We start from the raw sequence: 17,324 nt of genomic DNA, 5'->3' as shown, positions 1-17,324 counted from the left end.
GTCCTCAGATGGAACAAAAAAGAGCGGCGTTACCCTGGGGAGGGGGGTCCCCTTCCTCCTCGGAAGAGTAAACGACTCACTTAGGGGAGATCTCTCCGCGTAGACATGCTCAATGGAGTTAAAAAAAAAAAAAAAAAAAAAAAAAACCGAAGCGGCGTTGTAACTCTGCGGCAAAATTGTACTTGTGATAACTCCCAGCTGGTGTGACCAAAAGACAAAAAAAAAAAAAAAAAGAAGAGGAGGAGGAGGAGCAAACAGAGCAGCTACAACTGCTGTGCGGGTGACACTCGCCGCGAAGGCAAAGGTGCCAGGAGCGGCGTGCATATCCCGGCGGTTAAGAGCGCACGTAGGCTAGCGCGGCACAAAAATCCACGCGCACGGGTGTACCCACGCAGCGTGCGCGCCTAGTGGGAAGGGCCACTCGCGCTGACGAATGAATCAAAATGGTGTGAACGTTCATTCGGGCGATCTCCAGAAGAAAAAAAAAAAAAACAAAAGGGAACAAACAAAAGGGAACAAACAAAAGGGGACAAACAAAAGGGGACAAACGAAAGGGAACAAACAAAAGGGGACAAACGAAAAAGAAAAAACAAAAAGGAACAAACAAATGACAAAAAACAAGAAAAACTTCCTCACGTATGCATGGCCGTATGCTTTTATTTCCCCCAGTTGCCTTCTTTTCCGGCTCGCCAAACTCGGCGGGGTTATTTCTGGGGAGGTGACAAAGGTTGCAACTGGTAGGACGTGCAAAGGGGAGCGAACAGGAGGAGGGCGAAGAGGACGACGAAGAGGACGACGAAGAGGAACGTTGAGCCTCTCGAGGGGGGAGCAGCTGTGAAGAAGTCTTGCTAAGTTAATTCTCAACAAATGACACAAAAAAAAAAAAAAAAAAAATCCCCACGTTACATGTACTGTACAGCGTATGACCCGGTTATGTTCCGCGCCGGGGGAAAAGAGGAAAAAAGAAAAAAAAAAAAAAGGAAAAAAAAGGAAAAAAAAGGAAAAAAAAGGAAAAAAAAGGAAAAAAAAGGAAAAAAAAGGAAAAAAAAGGAAAAAAAAAAGGAATGGAAAGGAAAAGAAAGGCAAAGGAAAAGGCGCGGTGAAAAAGGCGCATTGAAAAAGGCGAGTGAAAAAGGCAAATCGCGTGACGGCGGATGCCCAATTGAGTGGCCCCCCGAGCAAATAAAACTGGCAAGGCAGCGGCTGGCTGGGGGGGGAAACACTCTGCCGCTTCCTGTTCGAAGTCTAACGGACGTGCCACTGTGTGTGGGGGAGGTGTCACCTCGTGAAGGAGGCGCAACGCAGGGGCGGTGGCGTGTACTCAGCTTGATCGTCCCGCCGCCCTTCCCCTCGGTGAAGAGCCTCCACTGGGTACTTGCGACCTCCCCAAAGTATCAGAAAAAAAATAAATAAATCAAATCAAACCAATTGGGGCAGCAGTAATGTGAAGTCACCCCCTCCCACAAGTGCCCAGTGGCAGGCAGAAAGGGAATCACCTGCACAGCTGACCCTCCTCAGACCAAGAACATCCTTCCCACTTGGGGATGAGGCCAGATTCATCCCATAGGGGATACATTCTTCCGTCCGTTTCAGGGCCCACTGTTAGGGGCATCCTCGCCCCCTTTTTTGGGGTCGCCCTCCTCACTTGGACGCGTCCAACACAGCGTTGGTCTTCAGAATGTTCCTTTTGCAAGCCTCAATTTCGTTGACGAGTTGAATTTTTTTATACTCATATTCGTGGCACTCTTTGTCCGTCGGAGCGACACCCACCTTGTGTGGCACTCCAAGGGAGACGAGCTGGTTGTACTGCTGCACCTTCTCTCTCAGCTCATCCATTAACTCGGCTTTATAAACCTTCATGCTCTCCTTAATGTTATCCTCCCTGCAACTGGAATTCCTCATGTTTGTGAAATCCTTTTCGGCACTTTGGATTGCTTCCCTTCTCTCCTCCTCCGTTAAGACAGCTGGGGAGCAACTGGGGGGGACCACTTTACATTTGTAACCGAAGAAAAGCTCGCTCAGTTTTTTTTTTTCCTCACTTCGGTTTCGTTCAATCCGCGCGGGGAGCTCCTTAATGCACTCGTAGTTTTTCGTGTCCTCCAGGATTTTGGCCAGGGGCTTTCTGTGTGGTATGGCGTCTATGGGGTGTTCCTTCGGGGCGGGCTCTGCAGTGGCGGTTGGAAGCTGACCGGGTTGGCAGGCGAATTGCCCTGGGGCTGCAAATCGGCTGAGTGCAGAGGCAGCAAATCGGCGGCGCCCCGTATGGCACCCACTTTTCAACTCCGGGTAGCTGACTTGGGGACGTCTCCTCTCCACCTCGGGAGGTTCCCTCATCGGTGCCTCATCCTTAGTAGCCCTCCTCGTGCTGATAAGCGCGGGGGTTATCTTGCTCTTCTCCCCGTATAGGTTGTAAAGGAGCTTCCCTGCCTTGGTGCCAAGCCCAAAGGACTTCCAGAAGTTTGTGTGCGTCTCTGGTTTTTTATATTTGACATCCTCTTCGTCGCTCTTACTTTCGTTGCTTTTACTTTCGTCATGCTCATGGCCGCTCTCGTCTTCCCCCCCGTTGGCATCTTCACTTGGGTCGCTTACCATCATATGTTGTGATGGGCTCTACCGAACGTGTGTATACAGGGGGAGTAGGAAGGTTCCTCTTTCGGGAGAGTGGACACACCTGCGGGTCTACTCCTTGGGGGAGAAAGAATACCCTATGATAATAAATGCCTATCCGCGGGGGGACCATTTGAGGAACGGCTCGGCTAATGTGCAACGAGTGTAGACAGGGAGGAAGCACACCTAAGTGAATCTTTTTTGGGGGGGCCTCTCCAAACCTCCACGTAGAGACGAAGCGCAAAAGGACCAGCGGGTCATTCCGCGAAGTTCCGAAGCAGAGCCAAAGTGGGGACCTTCTCCCGTTTTACCATCCCACCATTTGTTAGGAGCCCCCACGTGCGCTTCATGAGCGCTTCACACCCACTTCATGCGCGCTTCACTCGCGTGTCTTGAGCGAGCACCCCCTCCGCCATCCGGAGTGAACTTTAAAGAAGACCCCTTTTCCCCGAAGTGTAAAAAAAAAAAAAAAAAGAAGAATCACCTCACCTTTAAAAGAAACCATTTTTACGCTTAAAAAAGTAATCTTCTGTGTGGAAAGAAAAATGGAGTGCCGTGTGGCAGCATGGGCTGCCTCGGCGTGCCCCTCCATTTACTCGTCCGTTTAGCAAAACGTTGGGAAGTTTCCGGAGCGGGCGAGTTGCAGTGCCGCCTTTCGCTCGGCAGACACGTTGGCCTTTTCGCTGCCATACGCCCTGGCAATGTAAAAAATAAGAGAAAAAAAAAAAAAAAAAGAAAAAGTTCCCCCTTAGCGGTGAGCCTGCCTGCGCCCTTTTTGGCAGCGCAGGGATGCGGGTCTCTCCCCCCGAGAGGCCGCCCAACCGTACGGCAACGGTGACAGCACACCGCTGCTACGCTGTCGCTACCCCGCTGATACCCCGCCGCTACACCGCCCCATCACTGGAACAAGAACTGCTCGTTCATGTGCCACACCTGGAGGGAGTTGTCGACGCCCACGGTGGCCACCAGCATGGTGTTGCTGTTGGCCCAGGAAAGGTCATAGACGCTCCCGACGTGCCCCCCATGCACGAAGAGCAGCTGCTTAGGGATCCTCTTGGCATTATTATAAATGTCATCCTCCATTTTTCGCACCTGCCCATAAGTTGAGGAATTCCTAGAAATGTCCCAAATGCATGCAGTCCCATCATCTGAACAGGAACCAAAAATGCCTGACTGCATCAGGCAAAATTTAATCCTGTTAATACTCTGTGTGTGGTAGTCTAGCTGCAGGAGAGACCCCTTTTCGTGTCTCAAATCCCAAATGGAAACTAACCCATCGGCATACCCACAGCAAAAAGCATATTCGGAAAAGGTATCAAAAGAAAAGGCATTCATAGCTGCGTTGTGATCTTTAAAACTGAGCTCCGCTTTGGAAAAAAAGTTTTTAACCCTCACATCGTAGAGACTCATAAAACCATTGTCGTCGCAAACCCCCAAGACGTTTTTAAATTTGGGATGAAAGAAAATGTCATTCAGCGATGTCTCTTCATTTTTATTTTTCCACGTGCAGAGAGGACTCAAGGTGGGTGTGTGTTCGTAAATCTTCAAATTGTAGTCGGCGCTCTTCCCCGTTTTGTTTATGCCGTACGTTCGCGGCACTTCGTTGCTCTTCGTCCCTTTGTTTATATCCCAGAGGCAGATGCTTCCATCGGATGCGCACGAGGCGAGGAGCAAGTTGCTGGTGTTTACACCTCCAAGGGATTCATCCCCAAGGGGTTCATCGTCTGCTTCCCCCCTCGCCTTAAACGCGGTGCCTTGCTTGGCGCAGCTGTCGTACACCCGGTTGATGTTCCAACATAAGCCACTCCCCTCACTGCTGTGCCCCTTGAGGATCATCTGGGGGTAGCAAGTGGACGTGTCTGAGGGGAACGAGGGATGCTTTGTATAGTCAAACAGCAAGATGCTTCCATTGCACGTCTGCGTAACGATGAAAAAGGAGTTGCTAGGTAGGTGAGTAGCTCTTATGACTTCCCCTGGGTGTAGCAACTTGGCCTTTATTTCAAAGGAAGGGAGTGGGTGGCCCTTTTTCTTCTTCTTGTTGTTAATAAACCCCGTGTAGTTTTCATATTGCAAGACGTCCTCCTTTGTTGAGTACAGTGGGGCCTTCACCTCCCCAATGTACACGTACTCAGAATCTTGGTTGGACGTGTGTGTGCCGAGGAGGATTTTATTTGTGAAATAGTTCGTCTTGGCTTTGAACGAATTATCGCTGCCTATAAATTCGACCGTCAGGGAGGGCCACTCCAGCTTGTTCCTCAGCAGCGCGTTGTACAGGAATGGCGTGTTCCTCCTCCAGATGATGTACCGCTCGCCGCTGATGTCCACGCTCGCCTCGTTGGCCGCGTGGCCGCTGCTGGCGGTATTGCCGCTATTGGCAGCGTTGCCGATGCACACATTGTTGCCGCTAACCGCGGTATTGCCGCTAACCGCAGGACTGCGCCCCTCATACGAATCGCTCAGGTCCAAATTCCTGTTTCTCTCTCGCATGACGTCCATCATTTTCGCAAAAGTGTGCCTCCCCTTTCGCGGTGTAGAGGTGACTAACGGACGGGCTGCATTCCTCTGCGCATGCTCAGGGGTGGTCACTCAGCTGATGTGCCGGACTTACTCGCGTACCCTCACGTGTGTGCACATATATGAGCTAAGTAAGAAGCATCATTGGGAACACTTCCCCATTTCAGTCGCCCCCGAAAGGGGAAGTTGTACGTAGCTCTTCACCAACTGCTAACTCACGTGTGAGCGCTTCTCCAGGGGGGGGACCACACATGCGGGTGGAAAATTACAAATCGTCTTCTGAGATCGCGCGAATGACGGGGTGCGGCTGGAAATTCGTTCGAAGCGCACAAAAGTGGCCTTCGCTCCTTTGCCGGCTTGGCACATTTGGCAAACTTGAAAAGCTGCTTTGTGTGCCGCCCTGTAGTGCCTTTTTTGGCGTACCTTTATCGGTATCGCTGTATATATCTGTATCTTATTTGTATTTATTTAGTGTTTTTTTTGTGTGTTTTTTTTTTTGCCAATTTTAAATTGGCACACGGACGCGTTCGGCGTAATGTGCGCAGGGGAAGAAAAAAAAAAAAAAAAAAAAAAAGATACCATTTGGAACATGCTGAATTGGCTTCCCAAAAAATGCGATTGTCAAATTCGTTTCGACATGATGTTCGCCTAGTTTTGTGGATCTCCTAAGTTTCTTTCACCCCTTTGAAAGAGAAAAAAAAAAACACAAAAAAAAGGGACACTTCGCCCATATCAGATAGGCAGCTTAGCAGTGAAAAGTAGCTAACCTGTGTAGCAGTGCGGTGAGTAAATGACACATGCGAAGGTTTCCTTCATCCCTTGTGCCCTTTTGTTACAAATGAAATCCTCAGATGAACTCCTATTTTGGCAAAGTCTCCCCCCTTTTGGGGGGGCATACGAACATTTAAGGATATGCCCTCCTACCAGTGTGCATATTGCTACGCGGGAAGATAGACAAAGGTGGACGTCGCAAAGGTGTAAAGCGGACGCGTCCGTCTAACCGGGTTGACCATCCTTACGAAATGGTAACTCAGGGGGGCATACCACGAACAAAAAAAAAAAAGAGAAGAGTTTGCTCAAAAATTGCCAAACTGGAACAGAAGTAAAATCAGAATTCTTACCATTGCACTTTGTGGAGGCAAGTCGCACGGTTTGTTTCGCCCAACTGTGTTTAGACCTAACAAGGAGGTTAATTGTTTACAAACATGTAATGGCAATAAAGGGTGTTCACATGGGGGCTCTTCTCGCTTCTCACACTTTTGTGTAAATTTGCACGAGTGAGGAGTTTACCTGAACGGTTAATATATATATATATATTTTTTTTTTTTTTTTTTTTTTTTTTTTCTAATCTGGGTAGGAAGCAACAATGGCTAGCTAAAAATCGCCTGAACGGTTAATATATTTATTTTTTTATTTTTATTTTTCTTTTTCTTTTCTTTTTTCTTTTTTTTTTCTTTTTTTTCCCTTCCCCTGGCACACCCCCACGTAGCTATGCGCAGTGGATGTCCTCCCAGGAGTTGCCAATCAAAGTAGTATAGCTCATTATGAGACACACATCGCACGGGCTATTCTGCCGATGCATGGAATGTACAGAAGGAACAAATTGGGAGGGGACCCCTCCGTTTGGGGTGTAACTAGGGAGTTGCAATCGATGGGCACAATGCCCCATCATTCGAAAAGGGAGAGTGAGAGGCCAAGGGGGGAAGTGTCGAGGGTGGAGCATGCGAGTGGTGACAGTCCTCGTATTCGCCTATTCGTGTAGTCCGCATAGATAAAGTCATATGGCTGTTCCCCAACCAACCACTGCATATACCCACGAGTGACGCGTACAACCGCGCATGTGTAACACCCTACAAGAGGGCATTCCCATTTTGACGTTCAAACAGGGCGCTGCATGTAGGTACCCCAATTCAGTTCAGTTCGTTTGAGTCATCTCTGCACGCGCGCTCCGCACGTGTGGAATCTTCCCTATGGGGTTGTCCCCCAAGGGGACCACTGAAGTGGCAGTCAAATGCAACTCAGTTCTTTTTACGACAACGTGTTGAGCATGTGTATAGGGGCCAAATGGGTAGTTGCCTTTTTGTAGAGAAGAGGGGATGACCCCTGGTCATTTGTTTCTTTCTTCCCCAGGGAAAACCCCCTTTTATGTGCCATTTCGATATGCACATTTGGGTTTATAGGCACAACGTCTGATGTCCCCTCGCTCACCTATCCGCCACCCTCACGTGGATCGTTTTTGCGCGACATGCAGGTTGACCGTGTTGCTCCCCCAACCACCAAAATGAATTAATTCTGCAAATGTATACGTACAGTTGAGAAGGTTATATTTTCTGCATTTTTTTTTTTTTTTTTTCCTCCCTCCCTTCTGCATTGTCAATTTTGTAATGTGCGAAGCATGCACATGGTCAGGATATTATTGAGCGTATTTGGGGAGTACAACGCGAACGCACTGTTAGAGACATTCTACACCCTTTTTCCCCACAGGTGCATCCTTCCGCGGGAAATCTCGCATGCGCCAGTTACATGTCGTGATGGGAATCCTCAAATTGGCAGCCTTTCCGAACAAAAAAAAAAAAAAAAAAAAAAATGCTCCGGGAGTGGCAACTCGGCGAATTGCTCATCGACAGGCAAGCATTGCAAACCGCAAAAAAAGCGAAGCATTGCAAACCGCAAAAAAAGCGAAGCATTGCAAACCGCAAAAAAAGCGAAGCATTGCAAACCGCAAAAAAGCGAAGCATTGCGGCTGTCCTGATTTGCTCAACCCTTGTGATGAAAAAAAAATATACAATAAAAAAATTGTACACATAACTGATTTGCCGCGTGTAGGTGGAGAACAACCCTTCCCTTTCGCAGAAACAAAAAGAACTCACTTCGATTAACACATTTGCTCTGTGTGCCTGTTCCCCTTTGATCCGTTGCAAACACGTCCAACCGTTCGCTGCTGCACAGACGCATGCGTGGTCTCCTTTGCGACGTCGCACGTGCAGGGACACTTCATTTTGCGGCGGCCTCGTCAGTCTTCATTTTAAAACTCGCCAATTGGGTTTGTTTGGAAAAAAAAAAAAAAAAAAAAAAAAGAAGAAGAAGAAGAAAAAGTGGCGCACTTGCCCCATTTCACGCTTCTACCCTCTGCTCGATAATGAAGCGACCGAACAGTAACGGCGACCTGGGTGAAACTCATCTGAAGAAAAAAAAAAAGGGGTGGGACACTCTGTACGAGGCGGTGGTGAATGCGTCGTCCCATGCGAGCATAAAGTATGATGAGAACGCCCTCGTGAGCAAGGAGCTGCCTGACTTGAACAGCTCCAGTCGCTTCATCTTCACCCTGTCGTCTACCGGGGTCATTCCGCGCGAGGAGGTGGACGTCACGAAGGTATCGCTAGAGCGGCGCGGCGGATGGGAAGCAAATTGGCAGCGTTACCGATTCGTAGCGCTGCCTCGTCGTGATGCAACAGCGTCCGCATGCCACCGCTCTACAGTGCTACCGCGTCGTCATGCCACCGCTCCACACTGCTACCGCGTCTTCATGCCACCGTCGCCCCCCCCTGCGCGCAGAAAATCCTGAAGCTGTGCAACCTGCGGGACGAGTTCATAAAGCCCTTCGCCGACATCGACACGACGTTGGTGGAAAAAAGGAGCCACTCGAAGGACGGCGAGGCGAAGGAGCACGAAGACACCAAGCCGGACGAGCCAATTTACAACCCTAGCAAGGTGGTCCTTTTGGAGAAGTGTAACGCCTTCCTCAATTTTGTCGACGGGATTTTCTTCGTCCACTGGGACCCCCTGCTGGACGAGGGGCCGAAGAGTAAGCCTGCGCGGTGCGGCGGGAGAGGACCGCTGCCCGGGCGCGGTACAGGGTAGCCTTCCACATGGCGGCGTTGCAAAGATCATAGTTGCAGGAGTCACTTCTTTACAACTTCCGCTGCTCCCCCCCCCCCTTCCCGCAGGCAGAGACCAATGCAGCGAAGCGAACAAGCTGGCGGAGCACGCGAGCATCAAGTCGACGGAGGAGTACCTGTCAGCCATCCAAGAAATAATGGTGGCCGTGCAGGACCCGGCCTGCAAAAGCTTCTGCTATCAAAGGCTCAAGTACCTGGAGCAGAAATTTGATTTCCACCTCATGTTTAATGGGTCTCTAGAGTTACGCGAAACAGCTAACATCAAGCACAGGGACTTTTATAACATCAGGAAGGTAGACGCACACGTGCATCACTCAGCCTGCATGCAGCAGAAGGTGTTGCTACGATTCATTCGAGACAAATACAAAACGGAACCTAACACCGTGGTGTACATGACCGAAAACGGGATCAAAATGACCCTCAAGGATATTTTCGACCAGGAATTAAAGACATCAGCATATGAAGCTACGGTAGACACACTAGCCGTTAACGCTCTTGGCAGTTGCTTCCACAGATTTGATCTCTTTAATGATAAGTACAACCCATTTGGGCAGAAATTGTTAAGAGAAATTTTTTTAAAAACAGATAACTACATCGAAGGGAGGTACCTAGCCGAAATTACAAAACAAGAAATAAAAAATTTAGAGAAATCCAAATATCAACATGTGGAGTGGCGTATATCTATATATGGACAGAACCCATCTGAATGGAAAAAGCTAGCTAGATGGGTTCTACAAAACAATCTCTCTAGTGGTTCTGTACGTTGGGTAGTTCAAGTGCCAAGGCTTTACTACGTATATAAAAAAAGAAGATTAATCAACTCCTTTGCAGATTTCTTAAGCAATATATTCCAACCCTGTTTCGAAGCTGTAAAGAATCCACAGGATAACAGAGACGTCTTCTCCTTTCTGCAGCAAGTCGTTGGATGGGACAGCGTAGATGATGAGTCCGCCATTTCGAAATACACAACCAGGGGTGGGGAACTTCCTACACCAGACAAATACACCAGTGAGAACAACCCACCCTACTCCTACTACGCGTACTACATGTATGTTAATATAAGGACGCTTAATGACTTTCTGGTTAGTCGGCAGCTGCGCCCCATGGCTTTCAGGTGAGTAGCAGGAGAGCTCGACGATGGGGTAGGCGCTATTTGTCTGACGGTTTGAAGGGGGAATCCATCTGCTTGCTCGGAACCTCCTTTAGGTCCCCCCCCGCAACTTGGCAAAAAAAAAATGCTCTCCACTTAAGCTGTAGAGGGTTACCCTTCCAAAGTGCACACGCATGGGATGCGTTATTTGGTTGGCAATCCTGTTGTGCCGCTTTTTCATCGTGGCGTGCCGCTTTTTCATCACGGTGTGCCGCTTCCCCCCATGGCAGACCCCACTGCGGCGAAATCGGGAACATAAGCCACCTGGCCACCATGTTCCTGCTGGCAGACCGAATAAACCACGGAATCAATTTGAGGAAGTCGCCCGTCTTGCTGTACCTCTACTACCTGAAGCAGATCGGGCTGGCCGTCTCGCCCCTCTCCAACAACGCCCTCTTTTTGCAGATCGGTACGCCTGCACGGGGCAGCGAAAGGGCTCACCCTGAAGTGGGTGCCTCACAAGGGAGGTTTTGCGTGTGTGTTAATGTGTAGATGTGTAGATGTGCACATGTGTACATACGTCTGTGTACCTAGGTGCGCCTCGCGAGCTGCCTGCCCGGCCATCGCTCAGACATGCCAAACTGCCCTCGCCCACCCCCGTAGAGAAAAACCCCTTTAAGCGCTTCTTCAAAATTGGTCTGAACGTGTCGCTGTCCACGGACGACCCCCTCATGTTCCACTTCACGGACGAGCCCCTGCTGGAGGAGTACTCCGTGTGCGCGGTAATGAGCGCCCACGCTGATGAGCAGTACCCACAGCTGATGATACCCCTTCTGCCCATTTACCCCCACTCCTCATTTGCCCCTCACCCATTCGCACCCCCCTTCAAAGCACATATGGAAGCTCAGCACCGTGGACTTGTGCGAAATAGCGAGGAACTCCGTCATGCAGAGGTGGCAATCAATTGGCCCTTTTTCCATTTGAAGTTGCGCGCTTGTTGCGATTTCGAAAAATTGTAAAGAAAAAAAAAAAAAAAAAAGAGAAGGAAAAACGTAACTCTGTCCTTTTTCTTGTCCCTTCCCTCCCCCCTTCAGCGGGTACGAACCATCCTTCAAGAAGCACTGGTTGGGCACAGACACAACTAATGGAGTGACCAATTTTGAGAATCACCCGGAGAAAACAAACATACCCAACACGAGGGTGGCGTACAGGTAGTCACAACACGAGTGCGTGGGCCAAATCGCTGACGTACACAAATAAATGCATGCAATGATAGTAGCACTCGTAAAAGGATAAGTCACTCCTTTTTGCGGTTGGCACTTGCACACCTCACCACTGCAGGAAGAATACCTTTGATGAAGAAAATGAAAACATTTGGAGGCTGGCGAATTACGCAAGTGACGCGTGAGGGATTGACCCGTGGAGATAATCTTCCCCTTTCTGGTTCGTCTCTCCTTGTGTGCGCTTCCTCAAGCGGGCCCCTTTAAACTGTCCACCAGTTGTATGATCCGCAAGAGCGTCAATACAGGTTGGTCACATTTTTATGACAGCTAGCCAAAATGTGCATTTTTTTATTAACCGTTCATGCAGGTTGGTCATATTTTTGTGACGGCTAGCCAAAATGTGCATCATTTTATTAACCGTTCATGCAGGTTGGTCATATTTTTGTGACGGCTAGCCAAAATGTGCATTTTTTTATTAACCGTTCATGCAGATTGGTCACATTTTTATGACGGCTAGCCAATTTTACATTTTTTCTTTCTTAAAGCACGCAAAACAACACTGCGCTGTTGCACGTGGACGACTCAGTGCATGTTCTCCCCTCAAACGGGATGCTCCCTATAACAGTTCTGCACATTTGGTGGTCGATCAGAATAACCTTCATGCGTAGCACATGTGCGTGTTTCACCCCTTCGCACATTAAAAGTCCCATTTAGGGATTAAGACCATCAACTTGTCAGTACGTGCGTTGCGTAAAAAGGGGGAGGAGGTAGACAGGCGTGTGCAGAACGAGGATACTCACTGTTGAGCATTTTTTTAATGCCAGTGTGGCGAACGAAACAAAAGGAAAAAGTGACGGACGTGGGGGGGGTAACAAAATGACGGCCGAAGGTGGGTATAAAAAACGGTCACCCTGTGCATGCCCCTTTGAGAGAACACCTTTACGACGCCGTCTCGTGCTCATTTAAAAATTGATCCTTTTGTAAATATGGCCCAAGGGGAACGCACAAAGTGGCATCAACGAAGGTGCATTTATCCCCCAGCGTACGACGCCGTAGGGTTTTTTTTTATATGCCCACGTTTTTAAATGTACTTTCCCCTTTACGATGCACATTTTGGCCATCGTATTATAGCATAAGGGGAATTAAAAAAGAAAAAAAAAATTTACTGGAATGTTATTTTGAAAGGGGGAAAAGATATGATGCCATTAAAAATGACAAGTGGCGTTTCCAACTAGGTTAACATTACTGATGAGTGAAGATCTGGGGGGAAAGTCTCCATCTGCCTGGATATACACACGCATATGCGTAGCTTTATGTATGAGTGTATATCCCACTTTACACTTTTGCGGGGCTGCGTACAGGGCGTTTCATTTATGCCCGTATGGCCCCGGGGAAAAGAACGTTTTCGCGCAGGAGGAATGATACATACGTGGGACCAACAAACGTCAGAAGCAAACATGTTGCTCATTCGTGGGAGGAGAGGGTTGACCCACAGTTTGCCTTTTAACTGTTCCTTTTGACCGCGCCGCATCCTTCACAGGGCGCACGCAGATGGGGGGTTCGTTCACACCTTATGGTTATGCATCTGCTCATTGTAACAATGTTGGGGAGCGATGCCACAATTTTAAAAAGTACCGTAAGGGTGTATGCCCCACTTGTACATACACATCTCCATGCGCACATAACATTGGCACTCCTGCGCGCGCTGTTAGCATACGCGTAACGGTGACACATGCGCAGGGGGAGGAGGCGGAGTGACACGTACACATCCATACGTCAGGGAGTGTATATCAGGGGGAAGAGGCAGAGCGACGCGTACACATCTATGCATCATGGAGTGTATGTCAGGGGGATGCGCCACGTGCGACCATCAAATGAGGTTCTTTCCATTTGTGGTGACTTCACTGCGCTGCGATATAAAGAATATGCCAAGCAGGCGACCAACCCGTCAGGGGGATACTATACTCCCCCCGTTGCATGCAAAAAAGGGGGAGGCAAAAAAAATAGCATTCTTAAGAAAAAAAAAAAAAAACACTCGCACATGTTTTCACAACAAACTGGAGATGTACTAACTGCCGTCCTGCGTAAATAGCAAAAGTGGAGAGCCTCCAAGCGAGTGGCCGCCAGATGACGCGCTTCCGAATGGAGTCCCCCCGAGCGCAAAGCAGAGCAGCCGAAGGAATAAGCAAAAAAAAAAAAAAAAAAAATTCAACTGGGTCAAACGGGTTGACCGGGTTAAATGGATTAAAACGCGCCGACCGTGGCTTCTGCAATTCTGTGTACATATAAAAAATAATATATATAATATATATAATTTATATATATTTTAATTTTTATGTTCTTCCCCTCTGTGAACAGAACGACGCGCTTCCCACATCACCCAATTTTCGTTAACTCACAAAAGGTTAACAAAAAAAAAACCTACGCAGGCAAAATATACGCCAATGCGCAAATGCGTTAATCCGCATGACGGCAGAGCAATGTTTTTTTCTTTTTTTAAAAAAAGAATATGCTGGTAAAACTGACGCATGTCATATGCCCATTTTGCATGCAGTCAAAGGGTTTAAAAAAAAAAAAAATATATATTCCCTTCGTAGTGGCAGTGTTATATATGTAATTAAAATGCAACCCTTTGGAGGCAGAACGCACAGAGCAACTACTTTTGCTGCGATGTGACACTGCCGGTGGGGTTGAAAAAAAAAATGCCTTTAAAGAGGTGTTCATTCGAGCCACGTCGCCACATATATGAGCACCACGCCGTGTTTCACGTGGGGGCTCCTGCGCGATGCCATTTGCGAGCGCCCCTGAACAGATGCATACGCGCCGACGCCGGGCATACACCTGCCGCAGCGTAAAATTAAGTGAAACAAATGCACATGGAAGTAGCAAATAAAAGGGGCAAATAAAATGGGCATATAAAATATACTTGCGTTTCATGCCTACATTACGTGCCTACATTTGCCCACATTTTGCGCGTACCTCCGACGCGCGCACAACGCTCGGCGCCCAGCTTCGTCGTAGGCACGGGCCATTTTACACTGCGCACTGCGCGCCGCAGCCCCCGGCCACGGCGATCAGGTTAAGCGAGAAAAATTGTTATCGCCTCCCATGCCACGATCAACCCTTTAGCAATAAAAATACGTTCACGCGATTTGTGCGGCTCGTACAAGTGAAGTACATATGTACATGCGCAGCATATATACATGCTTATTTGTAAAAAAAAAAAAACGCGAAAAAAAAAATAAATGGTAGAGAGTTCAAAAGAAACAGTTCGTTGAAGAAGAAAAAAAAAGAAAATTCCTCCTGTTTTAGAGAAAGAGAACGTACCTCGTAGTGTTCCTACCGATTGTTCACATGAAGTTATGAAAATGTAACAAATACATCCTGTGGCGCTTTTTTTTTTTTTTTTTTTTTTTTCCCTGCGTGATCATATGTACATACGTACATACGTAGCAGCGCGCAAACGCATTTATTCATCCATTTGGCTTTCCCCCCTGTGCGACTCGCACGCGTGAACGCTAAACGTGTTCACCTACGCGCGCGTGTAGAGATCTGCATAAGCGGTTCGCACAGTACTAACACTCATTGTTGCGTTTGAAGGCGCATACATCTCTCTCTTCACCCGCTTCAACGTGTAACTCTCTCGCGCAACTCTCTCTTCACGCGAGCCCCTACTCTGTACTCCCCCCATTTTTCAGAGGAGTCATTTTCCCCTATCTGAGCGTACGCTCCCACATATGGCATTCCCTCTTTCGTCGTTCACGTAGCGTCGTCGTTGTCGCCGCTTAATCGCCGCGTAATCGCCGCAACGTTGCTATCGCCTCCACGCTGCCCGCCTTGCGCCAACGCACGCACATACGTATATGCATTATTAATGCACTCGTAGGCTGGTGCTCTCCTTGCCAATTGCAGACGCAGCTGCGCAAGCCGAAGAACAGCCTTCGGCGACTCGTGCAGGATGCGACACTGAGTCCCATGCACATGAACTGAACACCTGTGTGCGGCGCGAAAACGGCAAAGTGGGGAGAGGCCCCCTGCGGCGAGAGCGTGCTACGCAGCGCAACTGGCTCACATTTGCACGTCCATTTGGCTCACATTTGCAGTCCGTTTGGCTCATATTTGCAGTCTTTTTGGCTCATATTTGCAGTCTTTTTGGCTCATATTTGCAGTCTTTTTGGCTCATATTTGCTCGCCTGTTTGGCTCACATTTGTGCGTGCAGTTATGCGCGCATAAGACAGGCGGTAGCTCTTCGCAACCTATCTACTTGATCGCTCTTACTTGGCCCCCCTCTTTTTCTTTCCTCTTTTTTTGCATGTCACGCCAGCGCGGACAAGGCAGTGCTCGACTTGGGTCGAAATGCATGGTGCCTCACACGAAAGCGCGCTTTTTTTTTAACTTTAATTTTAATTTTTATTTTAATTTTAATTTATGCTGATTTAATTTACGCTTGCCCATTTTTATTCCTTTCTATGGGGACACTCTTGCAGCATTTTTTTTTTTTTCACCACTTGACAGGCATTGCCTTTTTTTAAAACCCTTTTTCATGCCACATACAGCATTGCCTCCCTCCCTGCGCTGTGCTGTATGATTATATATGTTGCGTTTCGAGCCCGGTCTTTTTTTCTTTTTCAACTTCTTTTTTCTTTGAATTGCGTTTTGCCATCGCGCGTGCATATATGCATATATATGCGTTCCATTTTTTTTCTTTAGTGCAACATGTAATGCGTATTGTATTTTTATTATTGCCGTTTTCGTTTTTTTTTTTTTTTTTTTCATTTATTTTTCATTTCATGCTCACCCTGAATGGCACCTTTTTTTTTTTTTTTCCTCAAACCTGTTTTGCCAGCTGTGATATAGCAGTATTGTAAAACAAAAGATGCGTTTATTTTATGATATATAGCAGAGTGTTTTTATTTTTATTTTTATTTTTATTTATATTTTTTTTCTTTTCTTTTCCCCTCCACGCGATGACAAATGCGTCATCTTAGCATCCTCCACTGCTGCATCTGTTTTCACGCGACCATATGCCGCGCGTGCATACGCAAGCGATCATTGAATTATATACGCCGCCCCAACCCCATTATGCAAGCCCGAGTGGACATACGCACTCGGTATGCTTTTCCTTGCTGCACCTGCAGAAGCCTCTAAATCTGCGTTCATTTCGCTTCTTTCGTTTCGCTGCTTTCGTTTCGTTTCGTGTCGTTTCTTTTTGTATTCACGTATATATTTCATTGCGTATTCTTTTTTTTTTTTCTTTTATGCGAACCAGAAAAAGCAAAAAAAAAAAAAAGGGAAGCCCCGCAGCCGATTCTGAGTGGCCACCGTGGCGACCTTTTCTTTTTTTTTTTCGCAAAAAAGAAAAAGAAAAAAGAAAAACAAGTAAATAAATAAAATATGTATTTTTTTTTTTTTATTTTCATTTTTTCATCACGATTTTTTTTTTTGCTTTTTTCCCCAATCGTTTAAAAAGTAGATAAATATATATACATCTCTTTTATTACTTATGTATATATTAATATCTACCCTTTTTTAATTTTTTTTTTTAAAGTTACATTTTAGGCAATTTGTCCAATTCTTTATTTTTTTGATTATTCATTCTTTTTTTTTTTTTCCAGGTATTTTTTATTTTGTCCTTTCAAACGCTGAGCAGCTAGCTTTTTTTTTTTTTTTTTTTTTTTTTTTTTTTCTGCATATGCTGTTCATACGGTTTACTCTGATTTCATTGTTCATTCTGTTTTGTGTTGCCTCGCCTGTGTTGCCTCGCCTGTGTTGCCTCGCCTGTGTTGCCTCGCCTGTGTTGCCTCGCCTGTGTTGCCTCGCCTGGTTAACTCGCCTGTGTTTACTCACCCCTGTTCGTCTGTCACCCGCGCACCGAGTGTTCATTGTCCATATTGATTACCCCCCTTTGTATGCCTTGGTGCGCTTTCAATAGTGCGCGTTTGCATCGGCGAGCTTCCACTGTGAGTATACCCCTCCACGTGAGAGCACAA

General features: G+C 47.4%; 3 protein-coding genes across 3 annotated transcripts, besides 18 other annotated features; 1 reads left to right on the top strand and 2 right to left on the bottom strand.

The window, feature by feature from the left end:
• The first annotated feature begins 621 nt into the window (after nt 1–621).
• Nucleotides 622–661: a microsatellite.
• A 734-nt stretch (nt 662–1,395) lies between these two features.
• Nucleotides 1,396–1,442: a microsatellite.
• A 47-nt stretch (nt 1,443–1,489) lies between these two features.
• Nucleotides 1,490–1,513: a microsatellite.
• Nucleotides 1,506–1,526: a microsatellite.
• Nucleotides 1,527–1,641: 115 nt separating this feature from the next.
• Nucleotides 1,642–2,595, bottom strand: PVX_082405 (hypothetical protein, conserved; the record flags this gene model as incomplete). Its single annotated transcript, XM_001614032.1, has 1 exon — nt 1,642–2,595. The coding sequence occupies one exon, from the start codon at nt 2,593–2,595 to the stop codon at nt 1,642–1,644; it is 954 nt and encodes a 317-aa protein (XP_001614082.1).
• A 909-nt stretch (nt 2,596–3,504) lies between these two features.
• On the bottom strand, nt 3,505–5,106 carry PVX_082410 (chromatin assembly factor 1 P55 subunit, putative; the record flags this gene model as incomplete). Its single annotated transcript, XM_001614033.1, has 1 exon — nt 3,505–5,106. One exon carries the CDS (start codon nt 5,104–5,106, stop codon nt 3,505–3,507), a length of 1,602 nt encoding a protein of 533 aa, XP_001614083.1.
• Nucleotides 4,540–4,577: a microsatellite.
• Nucleotides 5,107–6,949: 1,843 nt separating the features above from the next.
• Nucleotides 6,950–7,025: a microsatellite.
• Nucleotides 7,026–7,028: 3 nt separating this feature from the next.
• Nucleotides 7,029–7,055: a microsatellite.
• A 393-nt stretch (nt 7,056–7,448) lies between these two features.
• Nucleotides 7,449–7,504: a microsatellite.
• Nucleotides 7,505–8,260: 756 nt separating this feature from the next.
• On the top strand, nt 8,261–11,518 carry PVX_082415 (adenosine/AMP deaminase, putative; the record flags this gene model as incomplete). Its single annotated transcript, XM_001614034.1, has 8 exons — nt 8,261–8,494; nt 8,677–8,926; nt 9,069–10,134; nt 10,401–10,579; nt 10,774–10,892; nt 11,002–11,063; nt 11,205–11,321; nt 11,452–11,518. 8 exons carry the CDS (start codon nt 8,261–8,263, stop codon nt 11,516–11,518), a joined length of 2,094 nt encoding a protein of 697 aa, XP_001614084.1.
• Nucleotides 11,319–11,338: a microsatellite.
• Nucleotides 11,519–11,968: 450 nt separating the features above from the next.
• Nucleotides 11,969–12,017: a microsatellite.
• Nucleotides 12,018–12,424: 407 nt separating this feature from the next.
• Nucleotides 12,425–12,489: a microsatellite.
• A 495-nt stretch (nt 12,490–12,984) lies between these two features.
• Nucleotides 12,985–13,025: a microsatellite.
• Nucleotides 13,026–13,666: 641 nt separating this feature from the next.
• Nucleotides 13,667–13,688: a microsatellite.
• Nucleotides 13,689–13,724: a microsatellite.
• A 283-nt stretch (nt 13,725–14,007) lies between these two features.
• Nucleotides 14,008–14,032: a microsatellite.
• A 212-nt stretch (nt 14,033–14,244) lies between these two features.
• Nucleotides 14,245–14,398: a microsatellite.
• A 714-nt stretch (nt 14,399–15,112) lies between these two features.
• Nucleotides 15,113–15,141: a microsatellite.
• A 247-nt stretch (nt 15,142–15,388) lies between these two features.
• Nucleotides 15,389–15,417: a microsatellite.
• The last annotated feature ends 1,907 nt before the right edge of the window (nt 15,418–17,324 follow it).

Source organism: Plasmodium vivax, chromosome 12 (genome assembly GCF_000002415.2).
Source record: "Plasmodium vivax chromosome 12, whole genome shotgun sequence".
Taxonomy (NCBI): domain Eukaryota; phylum Apicomplexa; class Aconoidasida; order Haemosporida; family Plasmodiidae; genus Plasmodium; species Plasmodium vivax.
The sequence above is the reverse complement of the archived record's forward strand: the minus strand, read 5'-3'. Positions and strand labels throughout refer to the sequence as shown.